The following is a 27,878-nucleotide window of genomic DNA, read 5'->3' as shown; positions in this document are numbered from 1 at the left end:
TATATATATATATATATATATATATATATATATATATATATATATATATATATATATATATATATATATATATTTACAGTTGAATTCAGAATTATTAGCCCCCCTGAAATGTTGTCCCCCGCCCAATTTCTGTTTAACGGAGAGAACACATTTCTAAACATAATAGTTTTAATAACTCATTTCTAATAACTGATTTTTTTTATCTTTGCCATGATGACAGTGAATAATATTTGACTAGATATTTTTCAAGACACTTCTATACAGCTTAAAGTGACATTTAAAGGCTTAACTAGGTTAATTAGGTTAACTAGGCAGGTTAGAATAATTAGGCAAGTTATTGTATAATGATGGTTTGTTCTGTAGACCAGTGGTCCCCAACCACTGGGCCGCGGACCGGTACCGGTCCGTGGAACAATTGGTACCGGGCCACATAAGAAATCATAAATTATTTCTGTAGAAAATATTCCCCCCGTGACTTGGTTTCTTCGACTCACCCCCGCCATTTCACGTGAAATGGACTATGCCAAAATCCACCACTGAGCGGTAAGAACGATAGAATATAGCTCATTGGTGGTTGTTGATAGTTTAAAGCTATAAAACAGGTATTATAGAGTCCAAATCAGCAAAGCATTTAAGGATTGTGCATATATGTGTGCCTGCATCGCTAAGTAAGTCCCCGAAATCATTGCAGTATGTTTCTATATGGAGTTTTACATAATCATACTCATTAGGACTGTAACATGCAAATGCATACATTAAATTCGGCTATACGGTTATATTATTGTTAACATGTTCGTCAGTTGAAATGTTTGGCCCCCCACCCACACAAGGCCCACACCAGTCCGTTGTAAAATTGACAATCGTTGACCGGTCCGCGGTGAAAAAAAAAGGTTGGTGACCACTGCTGTAGACTATCGAAAAAAAAAATAGCTTAAAGGGGCTAATAATTTTGTCCTTAAAAGGGTGTTGGAAGAAAATACATAAAGTACTGGAAAATATTCTTAAGCTAAATTTTGACATGACCCCAGCTTTGTACTTATTGAATCTTAATGCAAATAATCTGTTTGAAAAAGATGCATTCCAGTTATTTATTGTATTGGTATATTTAGCTAAAAAATGTATTTTGCTACTCTGGTCTGCATCACAAGCTCCATCTTTTAAAATGTGGATATCACAGATTGCTACATGGCTACCATTAGAAAAACTTACCTATGACAAACATAAAAAATCTGATAGATTTTGGTCAATTTGGTCTCCCCTTTGGGAGTACATAAAAGAGCTCTCTTAAATTAACACAACATCCTTGACATTCATTTACATTTTTTTGTTATAACCTACTCTAAGATGATGGAATTGTACTTTTAGTTATTTTTCACCTATATATTTTATTTTTTTATTTTTTACATTAATTTCTCTTTTACTTTCACTCTCAAGACTGTACATTCTCTTTATGCTACAACATTTTGATGTTAATGTTTTGTGAATATGGGCATACAATAAAAAAAATAAAAATAAAAAAAGGGTGTTAAATTTTATAACTGCTTTCATTCTAGCCAAAATAAAACAGAGTTTTTCCATAAGAAAAAACATTATCAGATATACTGTGAAAATTTCCTTGCTCTGGTAAACATCATTTCGTAAATATAAAAGAAAAAAATGCAAAGGGGGGCTAATAATTCTGACTTCAACTTTGTGTTTTTTTTTCATACGCAGTGCATTTGTCAATCAATATGAAGTAATTTTATTACATTTGAAGCTTTTCACAATTTGTGTTCTTATTTCTGTGGTTCTGAGACCATAAATAATTGGGTTACATATTGCAGGAACGAGATGATACAATGTGCTAGTTACAATACGAACATCTCTGGGTATTGTAGATACTCTATACCCAACAAAAGCAGCGGTAACACTGATATAGGCTATCACTATGGTAATCAAGTGTGTAGTGCATGTGTGAATGGCTTTGTGGCGAGATTCACCAGAAGGAGAGCAGAATATTACAACAAAAATGATGACATATGAGCAAAATATCAAAACACAGTCAGCAGATGTTATACCAAAAGCTACTGTAAGAGCTAAGTAGTTTTTAGTGATATCATTACAAGCTAGGTTGACGACTGATGTATGTTCACAGAAACTGTGGTAAATCAAATTTGTTCTACAAAACGTAAGAGGCACAACGAGACCAACCATGCCAATAATGCTAATAGCATTCCGAATGCTCAGAACTGCACAGAAAATGAGAGAGTTTGTCAAATTTACAAAATCATTGTAGCGCAAAGGATAAACAATTGCAAAAAATCTATCCACGGCCATTCCCAGTAAGATGGAGGACTGAAAACAACCAGAAAAATGCAAACAAAACATCTGTATTAGACATTCATGTCGAGTAATTGCATTCATTTCCCACGCAAATCCAACCAGCATTCTTGGAATAAAGTATATTGGCACGCAAAACCCCAAAGCGGCAATCATTCCAATTAAAATATACATGGGGGCATGTAATTTCCTATGTTTTGCAATGACAGTCATCAAAATGCCATTGGCAATTAATGTATAATTTAAGATGATGAAAAAAGGAATAAAGAGCAGCGGACGGTAACCTTTGAGATCTGTGAATCCAATTAACTGGAAATCAGTAAAAGAGACCAGAAGAGAGTTATTTTGTTGGTCAGCCATTCTGCTGTATTAAAGGGCAGTGCAGACCTTCAAAAAAAGGGCAAGAATAAAAATCAGTTATTGCTCACTACCTCCATATACATTAAATCACAACTAGACAACATTTCAAAGACAAAATCATAGCTTAATGAAACAAGAGAAAATGCATAATTACCTATTCAAATATACCGTATTAAGTCTTCAGAAGGACGTCAGAGAAATGCTTGTTCTTCATGTTTAGTTTGAAGCTACTCCTTTAAAAAAAGTCTTAATGTTATATCTATCCTGTGTTCTGTTTCTCCCTCCCACTCTGCTAGCTCTTCATTCCTCTTAAATACTCTCGTCTATCCCTCCACCAGCATTGCATGGGGAATTGGGACATGTTAAACAGTGCTCTTTGCTTGCAAGTATTATCACAGGGTTTCTGCAGGTTTTACAGAGTTAAATTTAAGACTTTAAGACCTTTTTAAGACCATTATGAATGAAATTTTAGACTTATACTGGGCTAAAGGCTGAGTTTTTCAAATGGCCTAGATGAAAAAAAAAGATTTTGATCGGCCCTTTTAAAGAAATGATTACAATTTAATAATTCATTCATTTTCTTTGGCAAGTCCCTTTATCAATCTGGGGTTGCTACAGCAGAATGAACTGCCAACTTATCCAGCATATGTTCTACGCAGCGGATGCCCTTCCAGCTGCAACCCATCACTGGGAAACACCCATTCACACACATACACTACGGACAGTTTTAGCTTACCGAATTCACCTATAGCACATGTCTTTGGACTTGTGGGGAAAACCAGAGCACAGGAGGAAACCCACGTGAACACTGGGAGAACATGCAAACTCCACACAGAAATGACAACTGACTCTTGCTGTGAGGTGATCGTGCTTTTAAAAACTATATAAACTAAATCTATGCACAACAATCTGTCCAGGTCGGTAACCTCAGCAGTAAATACACGGAGCAATTTTAACCAAATGTTATTGAAGGGAAAATAATTAAACCATTATGATAAACAGAGTTAAAATGACCTTTTTAAATATAAAGTTTTATTGAGATGGATTGTTGGTAATTGTATGGGTTTTGGCCAGATTGGGTAGCAATACAAAAAGGAAAAATAAGACCTGTTGGAAAAAGATTTAAGACCTACAACAGTGGTTCTCAAATGTTTTTCATCAAGTACCACCTCAGAAAAAAATTGTCTCTCCAAGTACCACCAAAATGAGCAGTATTGAAATACAGTAGCATAGTAGACACAAATCTGCACAGTTAAAAACGTGGCAGATTACCCCAGAAATATAGGCTATATGTCATATATGGCATATTATATACATCATTTTTGATAAATTTTGAAATGTGTGTAGCATGTACATTACATATTTCATTCCTCTGCGTACCACTAGAAGGAAGCCTGCGTACCACTTGTGGTACACGTACCACAGTTTGAGAACCACTGACCTACAACATAATAGTTCAGTACGTTTAAGACTTTTTAAGGCCTAAAATTTGGATTTTGAGATTTAAGACTGCAGAAACCCTGTATCATTCATTCATTCATTTTCTTGTCGACTTAGTCCCTTTATTAATCCGGGGTCGCCACAGCGGAATTAACCGCCAACTTATCCAGCAAGTTTTTACGCCCTTACAGCCACAACCCATCTCTGGGAAAGAAACCCTGTATCATTGTGCCATAAACTGAACCATAAACCTAAAATCATTAAGGTGACAATATTTGATTTATAAATGAACTAAAATTATTTTTTAAATTGTTTATTGTATTACCTGATGTATCGTTTAATATTAAACATAGGTATTGCAATAAATATGATGAGTATAAGAGTAATTGATGCAATGAATTCATTTATTTCCTTAATTCTACACACAATATCCCATAATGACAATGTAAAAAAAATATTTTTTGAAAGTGGTGCAATATTAATAAAAAGAAAAAAACTGAAAAATCACAGCTTTTGCTCAATACTTTGTTGATGCACCTTTGGCAGCAATTACCGCCTTAAGTCTTTTTGAATATGATGCCACAAGCTTGGCACACCTGTCACCTGGAATTTTTGGCCATTCCTCTTTGCAGTTCCTCTCAAGCTCTATCAGGTTGGATTGGAAGCGGTGCTGTACAGCCATTTTCAGATCTCTCCAGAGATGTTCAATAGAATTTTGGTCTGGGCTCTGGCTGGGCCACTCAAGGACATTCACAGAGTTGTTGTGAAGCCGCTCCATTGATATTTTGGCGGTGTGCTTTGGGTCATTGTTCTGATAGATGAAATGTCATCCTAGTCTGGGGTCAAGAGCACTCTGAAGCAGGTTTTCATTCAGGATGTCTCTGTACATTGCTGCATTCATCTTTCCCTCTATCCTGACTAGTCTTCCAGTTCCTGCTGCTGAAAAACATCCCCACAGCATGATGCTGCCACCACCATGCTTCACTGTAGGGAGGGTATTAGCCTAGTGATGAGCGGTGCCTGGTTTTCTCCAAACGTATTGCCTGGCATTCACTTCAAAGAGTTCAGTTTTAGTCTCATCAGACCAGAGAATTTAGTTTCTCATGGTCTGAGAGTACTTCAGATGCCTTTTGGCAAATTCCAGGCGGGGAGTGGCTTCAGTCTGGCCACTCTACCATAAAGGCCTGATTGGTGGATTGCTGCACAGATTGTTGTTCTTCTATAAGGGCCTGCTCACACTATGCTATCTGAACCGTGCCAAGGCCTGTTTACCAGATCGTTTAAGAAGTGTGAGTGCACTGAATCTGGCTCTGAATCTACACTGTGCTGAGCGAACGTGCTTACTAAACAGTGCATCATCGATGACGTAAGCATGCCCAGGCCCGAATGTAATGTGAGTGCGGGCCGTCGGGGGAGACTGGAGGGGGGACAAGCATGGTTTGGGCCGGTTCAAGGCAACTGTACATAGTGTGAGTACGCCCTAAGGTTCTCCTCTGACCACTGAAGAACGCTGGAGCTCAGACAGAGTGACCATTGGGTTATTGATCACCTCCCTGACTAAGGCCCTTCACCCCTGATCACTCAGCTTAAATGGAGTCTTGGTGGTTAAACATCTTCCACTTACAGATGATGGAGGCAACTGTGCTTAATGTAACTTTCAGAGCAGAATTCATTTTTCTGTAACCTTCCCCAGCTTTGTTCTTCGAAACAATCCTGTCTCAGAGGTCTACAGAACATTCCTTCGTCTTCGAGCTTGTTTTGTGTGTCGTAAATTTTGACTTCTCATTAATTACAAATTATCAGACCAGAGGTTTTGAATATCAGAAAATAGACTTTATTCTCCATAATAAAGCCGAGAAAGAACAGAGCAGACCCCAGAGCATTCTGAAGTCTCTCCTGGACACCTTCTAAAGTCTCTCCTGCTCCTTCTGAAGTATCTGTGTTTGTTACAATTTTTATACAGGATTATTTGACACACCCCTAAGTCTCTTTTTAACTCTTGACCATTTTTGAATAGGTTTTTAGTCTAAGGGGTCCTGCTATTCTTGGCTCTCAGCCCACTAGCTCATGTCAACAGAGATGTTACAGGTCTGTGTCAGCAACTGTTTTGACACCAAAGTTCTCTCTCCATAGATGCAACTTATGCAAAAGGATTAAGTGTTTACATACATTGTCATGAAAGCATAATCACTTGATAATATGTTCCTCATTCTAACTCCTGACACATATAGCTTCATAGAAGTATTTAACATATATAATCAGTGCTTTACATATTCAGTTATTCTACACAATCAGTCACTCAGCCTTCTCCTAGTGTTGCTCCTGTGCAGGCATACTCATCTTACACAGACATATCACTGTATTTTTAACACAGGCTGGCATGTTTGCTGCAAACACTACATACATTTTGAGAAGAGAAAATTAACTGCTTTACACTTAGAAAATACTTCATACAGAGAGAATAAAATCTTCTTCATGTGCTTTGTAATGCATTGTCAACCCTGGGGCCTTATATAGAAGTCACAGTTGTAGGTTTGTTGGCACTCCTGAGAGTCTGTTTGGTCATATGGTTTTGTTTTGGTGTTCCACATGTATCTGTTACGTCAGTGTTATGTCACTTGCTATGGCAGAGCCTATGCTCTCCTGATTAGCCTGTTGGCTGCGGTTCGTTATCTCGGCTACATCTGGACAGCGCCCTTCTTGTCTCTTGTCAGTTTGTTGTTGGTCGTTCATGTATTTTCTGTCTATTATTAGGAATGGCGCTGATATATCTTTGGACCCCTGATCCGCTATTCTGTACCACACCCTGTCTCCTGTTTCTGTCTACGCGTGACCTCTTCTATATACCTTTGTGTTGTTTATTTCCATTTGGACTTGTTTCCCCTTGTTCCCCTAGTTTTTTCTTGAAATTGGATCCTATTCTAGTACTCATTTCTACCCATGACAATAGGCAGGTGTACGCCTTTTCAAATCATGTCCAATCAACTGAATTTATCACAGGTGAACTCCAATTAAGCTGCTGAAACATTTCAAGAATGATCAGTGGAAACAGAATGTACTTGAGCTCAGTTATGTACATGTGATTTTTCAGGTTTTTTATTTTTAAATTTGCAATAATTAAAAGAAAAAATCACATTGTCATTATGGTGTATTGAATGTAGAATTTTAAGGAAATAAATGTATTTAATCCAATTTGGAATGAGGATGTAACATAAAAAATGTGGAAAAGGTGAAGCTCTATTAATACTTTCCGGATGCACTGTATATAATTAACACTTATTTTTATTGTAGCACTTGACAATAATGTTGTAATTTATTTACTAACACGAATAAATAATGAACAGTACATTTATTACAGTATTTATTCATTCTTGTTAATGGAAATACAGTTGTTCGTTGTTAGTTTAGTGCATTAACTAACGTCAACAAGCATTGATTTGAATTTTAATAATGTAAATTTTTAACTGATAAATTAAAAAACGCTGTACAAGTATTGTTTATTCATGTTAGCAAATAGATGAACTAATAAAACCTTACTGCAAATCTTGAAACTTTTTGTGTATTACAGTGTATTTTTGTGTGTCCGCTTGTTAAGTGGTGACGTGTTTGTGACGTATGTAATACTGTTTCCGGGTCCAAGCCGCCACTCATTTGAGTGGAGAAATCATTCGTATATAAAATCATAGTGTACACAACAATCTCTGGGCTTGCTGCATAACAAATACCAAAAATTTAACAATTTATAAAAAAATAATCACTTTCTGGCCATCGGATATTAGGCATGAACATATATATTGCGATCGCGATTTTCGAAAGCCTTAAATCGCTTTGTAAACCTTTATTATTACCATTTCATCAGTCTCCCCATACAGTTGAATAGAGCGCTTGGACCCGGAAGCCGCTTCGCGTGACGTCACACTTAACAAGCGGATTAGCTCTGTCACATCACACCAACATAGGAAAATAATTTAGGGTTGTTTTAACACCTTCTACCTATGTAAACGCAACTCCCCATTTGACATTATTTCAGACCTGAAAACATGTGTGAGCATGGGGACCTTCATGTAAATTGTTCTTCTGTTTATTTGCCAATTCAGGTTGTTCATTAACATTAACTGTCTGATCAGCTCATGCCCAGTGCCTAATTATGAGCAGATGTGTCCAGTAGATGGTTATTTAATTAGTTATGGAGAAGTTGACACACTTTATCACTTTGGGAATTTCTGATGATCCCCAAGCTCATTACTGCTCATTGTTGTCACTGCTTGGATTAGAGTTGGGAGTAAGGATAATAAGTGTAATGTGTTTCAGCATATCATCGCCCTGTGCCCTCTTATGTTAAACAATCTATAAGAAATATATGAATAATTTATTTTCCCTGGGATTTAATAAATTACCTGAAAAATACTAGAAGTTTATAGGAGGCTCCTTTCATCGAAAATGCAACATAGCAAATTCATATACTGTCATCTTAGGAAAAGCTACAGTATAGGACTAGACTATTGTTGTAATGACTAAATAGGGTTCTAAATTAACTTCCTAAATACATTATGCAGTATAAAGGAATTTTTTAATGATTTTAATTTCATCCTATGCATTAATAGACTAATCCTTGCATTATTAGATTAATTCTGTTTTAACTAATTACATGAACTTATGCTGATGTGTTTATCCTCATATAACCCTATGTGCTTAACCTCATTTAATTTTGCTCCATAACAGCTGTGCTTTTGTGTAACTGATAACCAAGATAACTCCTCTGTACTTGTTATCAATGGAATGTTACATCTCCAGAGTGTGCTCATTTACAGGAACAGTCATGGACGGGAGGGGCTCAAACTCACCCTATTGCAGGCTTTGTTATGTGGATGTGTAATATTTTCTGTGTAGATGTGCTGTTCTGCCTCACAACTGATGATTGAACTAATCTGGATGAAGGATCTTTCTTCCAGAAGCGCCCTTGGGCAGGGCTAAAGAGAGTGTGGGTGTGTGCGCCCAGCTGACACAGACTGACTGGGTTGCTGTTCTCTGACACCCGGAGCACTGTAATGCTTTATTCATCTAATTAAGTAAGTTGTTTAAACTTATTTAAAGCCTCTGGCGGATTTTTTAACATGAGAGGACTAGCAATAGTCCAACAATTACAACTATTACAAAACATTTTACATTTTGGTTTGCTTTGAAAATATGATACAATAATATATTATATTATTATAAATAATAACAATATTATAATAATATAATATTATATTATTATTATAATTATTATATTATTTAAAATATTGTTACAATATCTAGTATCTAACCTAGTATCTAACTCTGTTTTAGGAGCAAAATAATAACTTAATTTTTAGCATGATTGATTTGTAATTCTTTGAAATATTTTATTTTCATAGAAATGTCATTCAAAAAATCTATTTCTTACAGACAATTCAGTTTCTCCTCAAAACAGAGCAAACAGAGCTGCACTTGGTTTGTAAATCAAAACCACGATTAACAAAAATTTTCCTTTTTTTTTTTTTTACCAAGATTGATACTCATAGTGAGACTTAAGTTCCACTGGGTGAGTAGATAACAGAACAGCATCGTTTATTTGTTTATAATCGAACATTAAATTACACCTTCATACATTGCTTAAAGAGCTTAGATTAATAGAAAAATGGTCAAATTGAAAGATTTCTCGGGCAATCAATTCCTTATAGTTGAAACCTTTACAATGGAAACTTTGTTGATTTTATTTTTAAAAATCTTAAACAAAGCAGTCCTTATTTCTTTTGTCCGAACACCATAGATGATTGGATTGACACTTGCAGGAAATACTATATACATAACACCCAGAAACGTATTAACATCAATCGGGATTGGAATGTTCAGGTTTCTTGACAGAAAGGTTACACTACCGACAAAGTAAAAACATATCATGACCATTAAGTGTGTACCACAGGTATGAAAAGCTTTCCAGCGATCCTCTCCAGCTGCAGTTCCCAACACAACATGCAGGATTTTCACATAGGAGAAGAATATAACAGATGTATCGATTCCCACAAAACAGATAATCACAATTAACCCCATTGTTTGATTTTGAGCTATTGAATCACAGGCCAAGCTGACAAGAGCCATGTGGTCGCAGTAACAGTGATAGATTACATTAGACCCACAGAAAGACAAAGGTGAAGCCAAGGCGACCAGTGTGGACATTATTGTGCCACTCCTGATCAGTGTGAAAAGAAACAGCTTCAAAAACATGGACGAGTTCATGATTTCATTGTAATGCAACGGCTTGCAAATGGCCACAAAGCGATCCAAAGCCATGGCTAAAAGTATGGTGGACTCTACAGAAGAAAAGAAATGAGTGACAAACATTTGCGTCAAACATCCGGATAAAGTTATCTCATTCAAGTCAAACAGGAAACCAAGAAGCATTGCCGGGATAATGGCAGTGGGAACAATGATATCCACAACTGCCAAAGCAGACACAAAAATGTACATGGGACTGTGAAGACTCTCTGTACTTTTGATCACAAAAAGCAGCAAAGAATTCCCGACCAGAAGCAAAAGGTAAATTAGGAAGAATGGCAGGAAAAGAAAACGTCTGTATTTGTAGATCTCTGGAAATCCCGTTAATAAAAACTTTGTGTGCGAGAAGTTTGCTCCTTGGAGTTCCTCAGTCATGGCACATTGAATGTGGTCGGCGCAACCTATTTTAAATTACAAAATGTAAGTAAATGCTTGAGCAAAATTATTAGATCGTTCATATGATTGAAAAACGAAATCTAGATTGTAATACAGCAGCCAACCATTGGGTTTGTCCATACATTACCCAACTTTGGGTTGAAACAATCCACCATTTTGTAGAGTGTAGACGAAATTTTGTAACTTACACAGAATTTCTTACACAGAAAAATATCATCTCTGGCTTCTCCAACAGTTCCAACAACTAAATTCTCCTGTCATTTTAAGAACAAACTGCCTCTTAGATACCGTACAGTCTATTTAAAAATAGGTCAAATGTTTGACAATTATTCGAAATAGTTTTGTTTGTACAAAAGTAATGGTTAGTAAAACCAATGCATTTGTAAAACAACAACAACTTAATATTGAAGATTAATATTGGACAATCAACATTCTCCAGTCAACCAATAATCCACAATATCGACAACTTTCAAAAACAAAGAGAAGTCATTTTCATTTTATTAATTTTGCATATTATTATTTGTCAGTTTTTACAATTACATAAAAATGTATACAATTGCTACAGGGCGAAACATACCTGCCAGAGTGTCTGATGTTTGGTCTTTCGTCAATAGAGCTGGACCCCCATTAACATTTGAAGCCATTGGAATGGGAGCATTTATACATTTGATCTCTGCTCCCATAGGAACACAACAAACTGTACAGCCATTGACCTCTTCTACGTTCTAATGACCTCACACTCCATCCACTCAGACAAGCTGATGAAGGTATTGTTCCAGGAAGAACGAAGCAATTACTTGATCATTTTTGACTGGGTTAATTAGTTCTGCTGAAGGCAGTTATGCTTGTTTTTAATTGCGATAGCATAGTTAGTTCAAGTGGAACAGAATAATTAGCTAGAATTTTGTAAAAGGAGTAAGCAGAAAGTTATTAGTTTTTTTTTTATTTTGCTTTAAGTGTGCAGTAAGGCAACATTACAAGGCAATGTAAATGTAAAAAAAAAATCATTTTAAAAATGTATTCTTCCTGAAAATGAAATAAAACAAGCATTCCCTTGAGTATTGGAGGGAATAGACTATGTTAAATGTGCATGTTACCACAATTAGTACGTGTTCTGATTTAAATGTTAATGAATTGGAACTTTAACATTACATTGAAATCATGCTACAAGTAGGCTGTTACATTTACAGACATAACTAAATTTACTAGTACCTAAAAAAGCTGTTAGATGCTGCAAGCTTCAAAAATGATAATAGATTGCTTTGAGAAACATAGCCTGGACTACAGAAATAATTGTGTGTGTGTGGTGAGGGGGCGTGGCCGAGAGCCGTGGGAACGGAGTGAGGCCACCGCGTAAGTGGATAGGAGGGAAGGAGCTCTGGACCATAAAAGGAGGACCGATGGCAGAAGAAGCTGAGAGAGGAACGGGCCCGGACATATTTTACTTTTGCTTTCAGTTTGACGGCAGTCTCTGTAAGGAGCTGCCGTCCGTTTGTTTTGGTTTAGACGGCAGTCTCCGTGAGGAGCTGCCGTCCCTGTTATTAATAAATAATTTTAAACCTGCATCGGTTCTCCGCCTCCTTCTTCTCGGCGGCCAAAGGGCCGTGAACTTTATTACAGTGGTGCCGAAGCCCGGGAAAAGGAGGGACGCGTTGTCCAGATGCCCTCGCCGCTGAGAGAGGGGGCGAGTGTTCGGGAGTTAACCCGAGTGGGGGAGAAACCCGTTCGTCTGCCCAGAGTGCCAGGGCGGCCTGAGGCTGGCGAGGAAAGGATCTGCCTGCTGCCGTCTCCCAGCATAGGGAGGAGCAGGGGACGCGGGGCTCACCACCGGAGGGGAAAGTGCTGAAGGGAGCCATCCCACAGAACCCGGGGGAGTCGCCGCGATCCGCCATGATGCCAGAGCCTGCATCCGTCCACCGAAGCGGGAGCGGAGCAGGAGACTAGAAATGCCGCCAGCCAGCCAGGAGAACCGCCACCGGATGCCAGAAGACGGACGGGTGGATAGATTCCTCCACAGGACTCCCAGCACGTCGCATCTCTCAGTTGGTGGAGGACCGAGTGGCAGCGTGTCTGGAGAACCGAAACTCAATTTTTATTTATTTTTTCCTCTCTCCCCTTTCTCGGTCTACTCTGTCTTTCCTCCTTTTTTTTCCATCTTCTTTTCTTTCTGCCTGTCTCATATAAGTCTCGCGGGTGCTGTGGCGCGCCAACCCCCGCGTCTCCGTGAGGAGCTGCCGTCCGTTTGTTTTGGTTTAGACGGCAGTCTCCGTGAGGAGCTGCCGTCCCTGTTATTAATAAATCATTTTATACCTGCATCGGTTCTCCGCCTCCTTCTTCCCGGCGGCCAAAGGGCCGTGAATTTATTACAGTGTGGTGCAAGGCAATGACAGTGCATTCGTCATGAGTGGTAAGTAGGAGTGTCACAAGATTAAATCGCGACGAGATTTCTCGTTGGGATGTCTGGGAATTGACAATATAAGTTTAATGGAGAAGGTCAAAGTTTTGTTGAGTGAACCGTCAAAAAACATGCAACCTAAGTTGATTGACTAATCCAAATTGGCATCATAGATATGCTCCTAGTTAATGGTTATCTCTTAAGAGCAATCACTTTCTGTTCATTAGCTTATACAGCAGGGGAGTTCTCGAGATCTACCTGAGCTCAAACTCCCCTCTCGCCTTGCAATTGGGAGGGAGCCCCGGGCTTTAGGATCTTATCAGGGCTTTCTCCTGGGACAGCATGCCAAACAAGGTTTATAATCAATCGTCAGCTAAGTGTGAACTCTTGAAATAAATATGTTGTAATTATGATGTTGTTCTTCTTGCTGTGAGGCGACGGTGCTAACCACTGGGCTACCGCACCACATTACTTACCTTAAGTAAATGAATTAAATTACTATTTTAAAGTCTGTAAATGCAAATTTCAGAAAAGAAGTAGGTATCTGAGAATAATCTGACAAACACACACAACATTACAATGAGAACACTGCAGTCAATGTTGCCAGATACAGCCCAAACTGTCTACCCCCCCATCCCCCCCCCCCCCTCAAAAAAAAAAAAAAACCACCTGAAAGCTAAAGATGAGTAGGTCCATACGCTTGGATTTTGTTCTTTTGGCATTGGGGCTTGCTGCTCAGTCTACCACCACATTATTACTGACCTCACTTGTACTCCTGCCTGTCACTAGTGTGCTATATTCCAAGATGGCCACTGCCAGTTATCTAGTCCACAAAATTGCAGTACCTGCTGCCAGTCTTTACACACATAAAAGCACCTCACACACACTCAGTCGCTGCTAAGTCTTTCACCAATGGCTTGCTTGGTTTGGAACTTGAGGAGCTGCGCAGTGTTTATACTTTAGGCAGTGAAAATTAAACCACGCTGAACTGAACTAAACTTTGAAAACTGGGCTGACACTGTTTCAATTTACTAAAACTTATATGTTAAGCTGCTTATGGCCCGTTTCCACTGAGTGGTACGGTACGGTACGGTTCAGTTTGGTACGTTTTTATGGCCGTTTCCACTGTCAAAAAGCGTACCGTTCCAAACCGTACCGTACCACTTTTTTGGCACCTTTCGTAAGGGTCCCAAACACAAGAAAGGGTACCAAAAGGCGGAGCTAGACGCGCAGCTGAACGCTATTGGTTTACAGAGATACGTCATTCGCTTACGCAACAAGCCAGAATGTGAACAAAGGACTCGCCATGTTTGAAATACACAGCGAGAGATTACTTGCGCTCGCCTTGCGTCTATATCTGAAATAACTAACTTCTTGAGCTGATGATAATAATGTGCGCTTGATTATTGACAAGCTTTGGAAACCCGATCCTGTGACAAACGTGAGAGTGGAGCGCGGAAGAAAATGGAAAGCCAAGGAGCACGTTATTTCTTCAGCAAACATGAACAAACTGCCGTGTTTTAATTTTTTTCATCACCTTTTGGACTAATATGAACTGGGAAGGATGGAATTACTCTCTAACAGAGGCTATATGTGCTGCTGAAGATTACAGACACAGATGAAAGGTTTTCGCTGACTGTAGGCTATACTTTGTGTTGTTTTGAACCTAATTAAGGACTAAATGTATGTTGTGTGTACTTTTTCTGTAGTTGGTAACATCGGGGTCTGTATGTGTTCATATATGTTCATTTATTTATTTATTTATTTAAAATAATTACAGATTAATAATTACAGTAGGCTATTTCGCCTTTATTGATCTGCAGTTATAATCAAACCATGTTCATAGAAAAGTTAGTAATAAACATTTATACAGAAGTATTTATGTGTGTGATATGTGAACGACCTGTGCAGCTTTACTATAAACATTTTCTCGAGCGAGCATGACGTCGACTGAAACTTTGTCATACACCACGCCCACCAAAAGGGTACCCTTGCTAGTGGAAATGCAAGTCTGATAAAGGTCCGTAAAGGACCCGCACCGGCCCAAACCGTACCGTACTGTACCAGTCAGTGGAAACGAGCCATAAGACACAATCTACATTTTATAAAATAAAGATGAATTGAAATCAAGATGGATTGAATTGTTACTGTTATGTGCAGTACTAAGCATTTCTTGTTTCATTGTTCTATTGCCCTGTTTCCTGCTGAAAAATCCAGCTTAAACCAGCCTAGGCTGGTTGGCTGGTTTTAGCTAGTTGACCAGCCTGGTTTTAGAGGGGTTTTGGCCATTTCCAGTCTGTTTTTTTTTCAGTAGGGTTATGCTTTTGATCTTGGACTGTTTCTTGTTTTTTTTTTTTTTTTGCTGCCTGCCTCCACCTCGGCCTGGATTTTGGATTACTCTTTCCGGATTATCTTTGACATAGTTGTTTGCTACTGTTTTGACCTTTTGCTGTCAGACCATTCTTCAATAAAGCTGCAACGGTAACCCTGTTGTATGCTCTCATATCTTACACATACATAGCCTTTAAATTGGGAGTGTAAGGATTTTATTGATATATGGCCTTTAAAAATGTTCAAGAGAATGACAACACAGCCTATAAAATATCTAAGCAGAATTGTTCAATGACAGATCTTTAAGAGTTGGGGTGCTTTCACACCTACACTTTTGTTTCGAAACCTGTCTCGTTTGCCCAGTCAGCGCGGTTCGTTTGGCATATGTGAACATATGTGTTCGCGCTCTTATCCGCGCCAAAGTAATCGCTCTGAGACCGCTTGCTCGATTGAAACGAACCCTGGAGCGGTTTGATTGCAGTGAGAAAGCGATCCGATCCGAGCACGGTTATATCACAGTGTTTTATGGATATGTAATAGGCATACGGCTATATGAAGAGAGAATTATGAGTAGGGCGGGAAGTTTCACGAGTCTCCAGATGCCTGCGAACGAGTGATGATCTCCCGGTAATCTCGCGTCTCCCTCCCGGTCCTCAAATAGGCATCATCGCGCACCCTTCTCACCCCTCCCCACCGCATCTCTCCTCAGACACGGCGGGCGCGCACCCTGTCAATCACTATCAAACCCCCACCTCTCCTGACAGCTGAGTGGGACGCTGCAAAATAAACCCTGACACTCTGACCAATGTGAGGAGAGTTTACTCGCACGTGACTTGTTTTAGCTCTTCTGGTCTGATTAGAAACTTTGCAGTGTGAAAGCGAACCGCTCCAAGAGCAAAGAGCAACAATGTAACATTTGTAATTTCTGTTTCGGAACAATCGAATCGATTCACAAGTGTGAAAGCACCCTTAAAATAATCTTAGCATATAATGCAGCAGTCGTATAACTGGATTGTGCGCTGTCAAATATGATAAATGCAGGCATTATCACTGATACAGTTATCATCATAGGTAGCTTTATTCTTATTTAGGCCAACATTCATTGCTAATTGCTGGACTTTTATTTGGCTTGGCTAATCTCAAGGGCCCTCTATGTTTTCTGTTGTTATAACGGAGTTCAAAGTTTGCCATTAAACACACTAAGTAGCACTCAAGGGGCACAGGCCTAAGATTAAATTGGACCATTAAGTACAGCTGACATCACTGAGGGCCAATTATCTTATGTTTGTAATAATTTAAAACTTTAACCGATCAAAAATAATATATAAGACCTGTGTTTTGGGTCAGTTGCTGATTGTTTAAGTCACAACATGCTTTAAAACAAAATAGATAATGACATGTCAGTACTGTAATCTATATTCAGTGATAAATAATTACACAATGCAGCTAATAAAATCATATTCAAAAATGTATTTTATTTAGTAAAATGCTTTTAGCTTGACCACAGTTAATTATCCCTTCCTATAAAGAGTTCAGATGCAAAAGCCGTTAAACGCCACTTCCGCCAAAAAATGGTTAATGCCATAGAGTGAATGCTTTAGGCACATACTACACCATCAACAAATAGATTTGCTTTAAATCATCTAAATCCTAGCGTCAGCGCATTCAGAAATAACAGTTGGTTGCAAAAGCTGCTATACGCCACTTGCCTTTGACAGCAAAAGCCGTTATATCCCGAGAACTAATCAGAGGCGCGAATCCTATGTTTTCAATGTAGCAGCATGTTAATACTCCGGCTTTTGTGAGGAGACATACTCCGCTTTCGATTTTAAAAGACGGAGTTTGATGAACTGGATGAGACTGTCCGACTGTCAGGGAATGGCAAATGAAACTATTTACTATACAATAAACGGCAACTCATTTTCACGAAAGACAGAGTTAAGTTAAATGGTCACACTTTACAATAAGGTTTATTAGTTAATAAGGTAATATTAGGTAATAATAAATAAATTAATGTATTTACTAACATGAACAAACAATGAACAATACATTTACTACAGTATTTATTCATGTTAGTAAACGTTAGTTAATGAAAATACAGTTGTTCATCATTAGTTCATGTTAACTCATGGTGCATAACTAATGTTAACAAGCACGGACTTGGATGTTAATAATGCATTAGTAAATATTCAAGTATGATTAATAAACGCTGTACAAGTGTTGTTCATGATTAGTTCATGTTAGTAAATGCATTGACTAATGAACCTTATTGTAAAGTGATACCAGTTAAATGTATGTGTGTGTGTGTGTGTGTATGTATATATATATATATATATATATATATATATATATATATATATATATATATATATATATATATACATATACACACACACACACAGGGGAATTGTGTGAATGTCTGTGTGTGGATGTTTCCCAATGATGGGTTAAGACTGGAAGAGCATCCGCTGCATAAAAACGTGCTGGATAAGTTGGTGGTTCATTCTCCTGTGGCGACCCCGGATTAATAATGGGACTAAGCTGAAAAGAAAATGAATGAATGAATGAATGAATAAAACTTGATTATACAGAAAGAAGGGCACAAACATACACCCCACACCAATGATGTTCAGGTACTGAGATGTTGTTTTTCTGTATCACACATATTTATACAAGAGTTTCTAGACCGATTTTATAAATGAGTTTTCTAGCATCTTCAACATCAAACATAATCTAATTAGTAGATTATTCCTTCTGTAATAATTTTACTGTTGTGGAAACTGTCAAACTATACAAAATGCAAACTATTTGAAAAATAACTTAGAAACTCCAGTTTCAGTAAGTAAACTTCATGGCCATCTCTATTTGCTAACAATAATACACAGCAAAACTATATTGAGCGATATAAAGTTCCTTATATTCTCAGTGTTATCATCTTATACTAAATGAACGCTGTCTATCTGATTTTTTTGTGTGATCATACGAGTATACTACTGTTTTGCTTCAGCAGCATTAACAACATTATTTCCAAGTTTCTATTTCTATACCAACATTTATTGACAACTGAGAAGCCATCAGATCAGAAGAGTACACACATATTTACAGTATTATACCTTGCAGTTAGGTTAAAAAAGTTGCAAAAGAAGTGGTTGTTACTGTAATTGGTAGCTAGCATGACTGCTTATAATGGTTTCATTCATTCATTCATTTTCTTGTCGGTTTAGTCCCTTTATTAGTCTGGGGTCGCCACAGCGGAATGAACCGCCAACTTATCCAGCAAGTTTTTACGCAGCGGATGCCCTTCCAGCCGCAACCCGTCTCTGGGAAACATCCACACACATTCACTACAGACAATTTGGCCTACCCATTTCACCTGTACCGCATGTCTTTGGACTGTGGGGGAAACCGGAGCACCCGGAGGAAACCCACCCGAATGCAGGGAGAATATGCAAACTCCACACAGAAACGCCAACTGAGCCAAGGCTTGAACCAGCGACCAAGCAACCTTCTTGCTGTGAGGCGACAGCACTACCTACTGCGCCACTGCCTCGCCCCATATGCATATAAACTTCGGAAATTTAATAGTCAATGGATTTCAATGGATCAATGTTTTTACATCGAAACTCAAGGATATAATTCATTTTCAATGTCTTATATAACTTCAAAATTGTACAAAAATTACATCCACAGCAATTACCATAAAAATGCCATTTGTCTGCAAATGAGGTTTTTTGTTTTTATATTTTTTAAATAGACAGGCTCCCTGATATATAAATCAAAACTTTAATCCAAAAAAAAAAACACTAGACAATGCTTAGGCATAGTACTGAAATTACACAGGTACTGTACATCATACAAACTAACAACATACAATTCCCTTTGTGTACAATGAATTGGAATGGAAAAGTTAATATGAACCAACCTTGTTTTTGGATAAATATTTAACAATCTGAGCTTTGATTTCCTTTGTTCTTATTCCATAGATAACAGGATTAAAGAAGTTTGTAAAAAGTAGATATGACATGGTGCATAACACACGGATATCTCTTGGTATCGAAGACACCCTATAGCCAACATATGCAACCACACAACTACAATAGGCCACCACCATGACCATTAAATGCGTGCTGCATGTATTGATGGCTTTTTGTCGCGAATCACCAGGAGGAGAGCGGAATATAATGACAAAAATAACAATGTAAGAGCACATAATAAATACGCAATCGCCTGTTACTATGCTGAAAGCCACTGTTCCAGCCGCGTAGTTCTTGCTCACGTCACCACAGGCTATACTGACAACTGATGTATGCTCACAAACACAATGGTAAATAACATTTGTTTTACAAAATTGGAGTGGCGCAATTAAACCCACCATTGAAACAACAACCACCAAGTTGCGCAAAAAAAGAGCCAAACCGAATATCAATGATGTTTTCAAGTTAACATAGTAGTGGTACTGTAAGGGGAATGTGATGGCGAAAAATCTGTCGACTGCCATCGCAACCAAAACCGTTGACTGGAAACAACCTGCCATATGCAGACAAAACATTTGAACAAGACATTCACTTTTGTAAATCATATTTCTACCAAAGAGAAAGCTGATTAATATTCTTGGAATAGCAAATATTGGTTGTAAAAACCCAAGAGCTGCGACAAACCCAATCAGAATGTACATGGGCGCATGCAGCTTGCTTTCTTTCACTATCACCAGGATTATAATTGAGTTAGTAAACAATGTGAAAGCAAAGATGAGGAAAAAAGGAATGAAAAGATATCGCCGATAGTCTTGCAGATCCGTGAACCCAATCAAGTAGAACTCCTGATAAGAGATGTTGAACGTTTTGTCCTCCATTTCTTAGATCAAAGGTCACTGTAAAGACAAAACTGGTTACAGTTAATGCACAGAAAACATGTCTGCAGAAATAAACAGTTTAAGATAAAGTTAAGCAAGACTCTAGAATTACATTTCAAAGTATCCTGAGATGTTGTTGCATTGATGGGATCAATTAAGTATTAGATCAACAAATACATTTCTCTTGTTTTTCATGTCTGTAAAATTAAACCTAAACTCTATAACACATGCTGACATGCCTTTTAAATTGTGTTCTTTTAACCAGCAGTTTACCCCCCTCCTTTAATTTAGGTCAAGCCACTCTGCTTTAAATATCCCAAACTCCCCTCCCCTGATAGAGTGTTAGGACAATGACTTATCATTATTTTACCTGCGGTTTGTTGTAGTTCTCCAAAATGGGTTTGGCTTGTGGCCAGTTCATTTTTGGAGAGACAAAATAAGTTATCCAATCTCAACAGACCTTACTGTTTAAGGTCAAACGGGTGCTAAAACTTAGTTGAAAGCATATCATAGGATTAAAAACATTAGATATTTTAACTCACTCATATATAACTTTGAAAAATCAAAGTAAAGGAAGAAAATAAAAATTAGCAATGTGCCAAAGAAACTCCTTTATTGACATTGTTAGATGATGTATCTAAAAATGATTGACTTCTCAGCTTGTATTCTGACTTAAATATGATTAGAAATATTTTAAATTAAATAAAACACTTTACAGCAATGTTTCGACTGTTAATATTATCCACTACAGTAGTTAACAAGAACCAGAGGTCGCCCATCTAGTCCTGAAGAGTCAGTTTCATCCAGAGTGTAGCTCTAACACACTTTTGAATATTTTAGTGAGCCTGAAGACCTTTAAGGTATGTTTAAAGGTGCAGTATGTAAGTTTGACACCCAGTGATTGAACTAGGTATTACATTCCTGGATCAAAACAAACGCAAGCGCAGGTTGCCAGATTGACGGAACAAGTCTGACAATTGAGCCTGAAGGCTGATTTAGGTTGTGTTCTAAATAAAAGCAAAGGCATGCGATAGAAGGAATATTTTCCACATTAAAAGAAATTTTTGTTCTAACCAACGCCTTGAATTGATTTATTAGAATCTTGCAACTGAACAACAGAAAGCTGACATGATCACTTCGGGTACACCTCATGTGCTTTATTCAGGGTTAAATGCTAACAATGTGAGTTTGATTTTACATTAAATTTATTGCTATACTACTGAAAGCAGCTGCTCACCTTATGTTTATGCTCGTATTGTTTATATTATTTGCTAATTATTAACCTCATGTGGAACTCTGAATCTGCGTCTCATTTCGGAGTCTGCTACTGTTCACCAGAGGCCACATTTCAATCACAGACGCATGCTTTGAGAGACTTTCTGAATCGTTGGATTGAAACTTTTACAGCATATCAAGTTAATGTTAGCTTCATTAAATATTAAAACAGTTGATTTTAATAAAACACTAGTGAATTGAGCCGACATGAACTTGAATAGCGATATTTCTACAAACTAATTTTCAAAAAAATTGATAAATAGTGACAAATTTAAATAATTGTAAAGTGTTAACTAAGCATGTCCTATGTAAAGTTGAGATCAGAATTATTAGCCCCCTTCAATTCCGTGTGCTTCGATTCTTTTTTTTAAAAAATATTTTCCAAATGATGTTTAACAGAGCAAGGAGTTTTTCACAGTATGTCTGAAATAAGACTCTCAAGAAGAAAAAATATTATGTTTTATTTCGGCTAGATTAAAAGCAGTTTTGAATTTTTTATGAACCATTTTAGGGACAAAATTATTAGCCCCTTTAAGCTATATTTTTTCTCGATAATCTACAGAACAAACCACTGTTATACAATAACTTGCCTAATTTCCCTAACCTGCCTAGTTAACTTAATTAACCTAGCTAAGCCTTTAAATATCACTTTAAGCTGTATAGAAGTGTCTTGAAAAATATCTAGTTGATTATTATTTACAGTCATCATGGTAAAAATATAATAAATCAGTTTTTAGAAATGAGTTATTAAAATTATTATGTTTAGAAATGTGTTGAAAAAAATCTTCTCTCCGTTAAACAGAAATTGGGGAAAAAATAAACAAGCGGTCTAATAATTTAGGGGGCTAATAATTCTGACTTCAACTGTACATGTTCTGATCAGATAAATGTTTTCGTTTATAAAGAAAAATGAAAGTACTTTTAATTTAACATTTTGAATATTGTTTCATAATTACTGGTCAATTTATACTATTGAATTATTATATTTATATTATTAACACATGCAGCCTATAGTTAAATACATTACATAAACATGTTTGTGCCAATTACTTGTGCTCTTTAAAATGGATATCTTTTATATAGACATCACATTTTATACCACAATAGTTGGTATAACTTAAATGTGTTTTCTTTTCATTAATCTGATTATTACTTTAGTGTAAAATTGGAGGTTGCAAAATTTACAATATGTTTCCATTACTTGTGATCAGAACAAGGACAGCACATTCCCAACTGTAGATTCAATTTCTAATGACCAAAACAATGAAAGTACTCGCTGTTCTAAGCTGCGCGTTCTGTTTTGATCATTAATTTTAATTGTTAACAACAAACTTCTCATTAAACAGTTGCTGCACACATGGGGCCCTCTATGTAATGACCCTGTGTCTTTAAAGTAGTTTATTTGGTCTGGCTGATTCCTGTAAACAATTTTACTTCACTATCACTTGGTGTCTCAGCATAGCATGACTCATAGCAAGATGTATCCACTATAAGTGGTGATTTAATTAGCTTTATACTAACTAAGAGTGGTCTTCATTTTTAAAGCTTAAGGGATCTCTGATGTTCCCTGGGTTCATCGGTTTTCGCAGATCCAACAATTCCCAGGGAAATATAGATTAGATACATCACAGACACTGGTGTGATTAGACAGAATTGGGATTTAACTAAACACCTAGATCAATTCAATTTATGATTCAATGATTAGAATAGTGCTGTTTATGCTTAATATTTAAAATGGCCACTTTTTTACATTACAATTTGTCTCAGAAATGTACCTGTGTGTTCAGAAATAAATAAAATAGCATATCATTTTCATTTAAAATAGAAAAAAAAAACACTATCTTCCTAGAAGGGCGATACTTGTGGCAAAATACACATATTGGTTGACCCTGTCTTTCCAAACCCTTGAAAGCAATATATTTGGATTAAAAAGTTGGGAAGAATTCTGTTAGAGGGGAGATAAAGGTTAACCCAATTGTAGACGCTATTTTCGATAAATAGATACACATTTAAGTTTACCTATGGGAAAGACATACTGTCACTGTTGCTGGTTTGTGCGCTCTCCCGGAGTGTCTGCTTGATCACGTGTTATGACTGCACTCAACTAGCTTGATTAGTTCGCCAGCTGAGGCTCATATTCGTGCCTATATATGGGCGACGTTTTCTGTGTGTCCTTGTCAGTTTGTTACGTGTGCTTATGTGTGCTATGTATGGCAAGCCGTTTTAACTTTTTTTCCTTATCAGGATATGTATTCTTCATATCAACAATTCAATTTTTGATATCAACAATTAACATTCTTGATTTCAACAATTCAGTTCTTGATATCAACAATTTAATTTTTGATATCAACAATTACATTTTTGATATCAACAATTACATTTTTGATATCAACAATTCAATTTTCACTAGTAATAATTGTTATTTCAGATCTCACAAATTGCTTTTTGGATATGTGCATATATAAATTCATCAATATGCCATAATCTGCAATTATATTTCAACACGTTAAAATTGTTATTTCTGATACCTAAAATTGTATTTTTGATATCAACAATTAGGGAATTAATTTTTGATATCTAAAATGACTAATTTCACTAGTAACAATTACATTCATGATATCAGAAATTAACATTTTCACTAGTGAAAAAAGAATTGTTGATATCAAAAATGAGCATCTTTACTAGTTGAAAATTATTTTTTGATATCAACAATGTAATTCTTGATATCAACAATTAAATTATTGATATCAACAATTACATTTTTCATATCAACAATTAAATTATTGATATCAAGAAGTTAATTTTCACTAGTTAAAACTCAATTCTTGATATCAACTATTAATTTTGAATGGCAGCCTATGGTTTTAACTAGTGAAAATTTAATTGTTGATATCAAAAATGTAATTGTTGGTATCAAAAATTAACTTGTTGATATCAAGAATGTAATTGTTGATATCAAGAATGTTAATTGTTGATAACAAAAATTTAATTGTTGATATGAAGAATACATATCCTGAGAAGGAATAAAAGTTAAAACGGCTTGCCATATGCTATCTGTCTGTGCTCAGGATCGTGAGGAGTTTCTACTGGACCCTGTTTCCTGCCTGATACCTGCCCTGTTTCTCCTAGCCCTAGCACCACACTCATTCTTTGCATTTGTTTTGACTGTGTCAATAAATTATTTTTGTTCACTCGCACTTGGATCTATCAGAACATTTCTTTGATTGTGACACATACAGTATACAGTACTCTGTAAAAATCTATACCTTTAGTCACATTACACCCTGCTTTCAAAAGACATTCAGGATAAAGTTGTAGAAAGGCAAAGTTTAGGAGAATGCTACAAAAACTGTTGAAAAGCTGATAAAGTTATTTGAAAATGAATTTGATTTTAGGCTGTTTGGCAAATAAATAATTTTTTTTCAAAGGAGGTTATTATAATTTTCTGTAGGCACTGTACACTGGCACCAAGAGAGTTAGCCAGTGGCCATACACTCACCTTCTGGACAATCTCCTCTGCTGAGTCCAATGTTAGAGGTTCACAAGTTAATCAAATTATTTCATTAATGAAAAAATTAAGTTTTAACAAATGTATTGTTTCAAGAGTTCACACTTAGATCTTTACACCATTTGCTTGATTGGTACAGTATGCTGTCCTAAGGGAGAAGTCTGAGGCCTCGTTTACACTAGTACGTTTTAGTTTTCAAACTGCGTTTTAGATTAAAAATGATCCGCGTCCACACTAGTGTTTCACAGCAACTCTCCGTCTACACCAAACCACTGAAAACGCACATCATGTGACCCCCCACACACATGCGGTGCAACATATCTAGCCAGATGAGAGCTGTGCTCTTTGGACTTCATCAAGGATCAGCCGCTGGATCCAATCTCACTATACTTGTTAAACGTGATATTTAATGCATCTTGTTGTCTCTATCTAACAACTTATTCCCCGACTTCAATCTTCTGAATCTATTACTAGTTCTCAGGTAATGTGTTAGGACTGAGCGCAAAGATAAGTTAATAATCAATGGAACCACGTACATTCTGTATATTGACTGATTATTTGCTTTTATTTCCTGTAATGCATAAACTCATTGTACGTTATACTTTTATAATGGCCATTATTGATTGTTAAAACTGATATTCAGCAAAAGAGAGGGTATGCTTTGTATTTTCAATGAAAATGAAAGGAGGCAGTAATGTTATAGGCTCCGTTTTGTTATAAATATGCATACAGTGAAGATGACGCTCATATATGCAGCACAACGCCTCAACATTTCTGATGTCTTTTAAGTTAATATCAAAATGAAAATAGTAGTGCCTTATATCATGACTTAATTTTATTGTTAAGATAGTGAAACAACGTACCTATCCAGGATAATGTGAATAAGGTTATAAAGTACACTGTTCCCTTTGAAGATTTACTCGACTTGTCCTCGGGAGTCTGTTTTACATATCAAACTTGCGAAGTCTGAACTTAAAAGGAGAGGATGCAGGACTGAACAGTGTGTAGTCTAGTTAATATTGATGAAAAGCCCTAATTAGAGAAGCGGATGTCTGCAGCCCTGCCTCCGTTTTCAGATGTCTCCATTTTTCCCCATTAGCACTGAGATGGAGAAGCAACATTTTAGAACATAAAAGGCCTCTTCCGCGTTTTCAAAACGCTCTGTTTTCTGCGCTCGAAAACTCCGATGTAGTGTAGACGGATGGCGTAACCGTAGAAAAACTTGTGCTTTTTTTAAAACGAAAACGCATTAGTGTGAAAAGGTTCTGAGCTCAGATGATTGCCTAATAACCTAATAACAGTTATTAAGTGACGAACCTGCCCAACCTGGCCACGTCCGCGGGAGACCATCTGCGTTGCCGTGGGTTGTTCCTGGAAGATGTTGGACCCTTTAGTGCAGGGGTGGCCAACCCTGTTCCTGGAGAGCCACCTTCCTGCAGATTTCAGTTGCTACCCATATCAAACACACCTGAACCAATTAATTAGGACCTGAACACCATGTTTTTGATATGGGTTTCAACTGAAATCTGCAGGAAGGTGGCTCTCCAGGAACAGGGTTTTCCACATCTTGCAGTGAGGCTAACGTGCTACCCACTGCGCTACCGTGCTACCCAATTAAAAAATGAATTATTGTAAAACTCTATTGTTTATATGAAAAATGCTATCATTGCTTTGAGTCATTTCATATTTTGATACATTGTTTAACTTTGCAGTGTAATTCTATTTAACCGAATGTTATATTTTTTAAATTAATTTGTTAATTGTATTGTAATTGTGTTGATGTTTATATCGATTTTAAGAACTAAGTTAGGTAGTTAAATTCCTCATTGTGTAAAACTTGACTTAGTAAGTGGAAAAATAAGTTAAACAAAATTTTTATGATGTAATTAGTTATAAGTAGGCTCACACAGAATCTGCCCGTGCAGATTTCTTCAGATTTTTAGCCCATCATTGATTCTGTTTACTTGTGTAAATTTATACCTATTCGGTTTTTAAATTAATTACAGTAATATAATTGACTAATATGAAAATATGACTGATTTTTTAAACAATACAGTTCGTAAAGTCATATTTTCGGTCCTTTAGTAGATGTATTATAAGAGAGACTTGCTTTGTTTACCAAATAAAGTGGATCTAATTGGATTTGCATTGTAAACATTAAATAAAAGTTAAAAAGCTATTATTTTTTTATTTCATATATTAAGGTTTTAGTTATGATACTCCCAAATAGTTTTTTTTTTTTATACGCTAACTTACCCAACAATGGTTAGGCAAAGGATTATGGAGGATGGAGTCTGGATGAATGACAAAGTTACAGCATGGACTTGCCTAGCTTGTGAGCTCTCCAGCTGTTGACCGTGAATGTATTGATAACTTTTCACGCTTTTCAATTGTTTAAATTATTAATATAAAATTCAATAATTATTAATTGGTATCACACATTGCTATTTATTGCTGTTTGTAAAAAAAAAAAAAAAAAAAATTATATATATATATATATATATATATATATATATATATATATATATATATATATATATATATATATATATATACACACACACACACACACACACACATATACACACACACATATAAACACACACACATACATATATATATATATATATATATAGAGAGAGAGAGAGAGAGAGATATTAATGAATATGCATATTTTCTCTTATTAAATAAATTTACTAATGGAT

The 27,878-nt window shown here is 36.6% G+C and overlaps 4 protein-coding genes across 4 annotated transcripts in view; 1 reads left to right on the top strand and 3 right to left on the bottom strand.

Moving 5' to 3' along the window:
- The window catches only part of brwd1 (bromodomain and WD repeat domain containing 1), a 1,114,832-nt gene that overhangs the window by 541,245 nt on the left and 545,709 nt on the right, over positions 1-27,878 (top strand). The window lies entirely within an intron of this gene.
- or55c1 (odorant receptor family 55, subfamily C, member 1) lies at positions 1,003-2,965 on the bottom strand. The gene is made up of 2 exons (XM_009291466.5): positions 2,834-2,965; positions 1,003-2,706 (listed from the first exon to the last, which is right to left on the bottom strand). Exon 2 carries the CDS (start codon positions 2,677-2,679, stop codon positions 1,726-1,728), a length of 954 nt encoding a protein of 317 aa, XP_009289741.2. The 5' UTR covers positions 2,680-2,706; positions 2,834-2,965; the 3' UTR covers positions 1,003-1,725.
- On the bottom strand, positions 9,483-11,481 carry or55e1 (odorant receptor, family 55, subfamily E, member 1). The gene is made up of 2 exons (XM_003200004.7): positions 11,390-11,481; positions 9,483-10,817 (listed from the first exon to the last, which is right to left on the bottom strand). The coding sequence occupies exons 1-2, from the start codon at positions 11,454-11,456 to the stop codon at positions 9,808-9,810; spliced, it is 1,077 nt and encodes a 358-aa protein (XP_003200052.4). The 5' UTR covers positions 11,457-11,481; the 3' UTR covers positions 9,483-9,807.
- or55d1 (odorant receptor, family 55, subfamily D, member 1) lies at positions 19,446-20,390 on the bottom strand. The gene is given in 1 exon segment (NM_001128582.1): positions 19,446-20,390. A coding segment is annotated over 1 exon segment (945 nt).

This window comes from Danio rerio, chromosome 15 (assembly GCF_049306965.1).
Source record: "Danio rerio strain Tuebingen ecotype United States chromosome 15, GRCz12tu, whole genome shotgun sequence".
NCBI lineage: Eukaryota > Metazoa > Chordata > Actinopteri > Cypriniformes > Danionidae > Danio > Danio rerio.
This window is presented reverse-complemented; position numbering and strand designations above follow the sequence as displayed.

Coding starts and splice junctions, on each gene's coding strand:
- or55c1 (XM_009291466.5), bottom strand. CDS start 2,679: ATGGCTGACCAACAAAATAACTCTCTTCTGGTCTCTTTTACTGATTTC.
- or55e1 (XM_003200004.7), bottom strand. CDS start 11,456: ATGGCTTCAAATGTTAATGGGGGTCCAGCTCTATTGACGAAAGACCAA. Junction 10,818..11,389: donor AACATCAGACACTCTGGCAG/GTATGTTTCGCC, acceptor AATTTAAAATAG/GTTGCGCCGACCACATTCAA.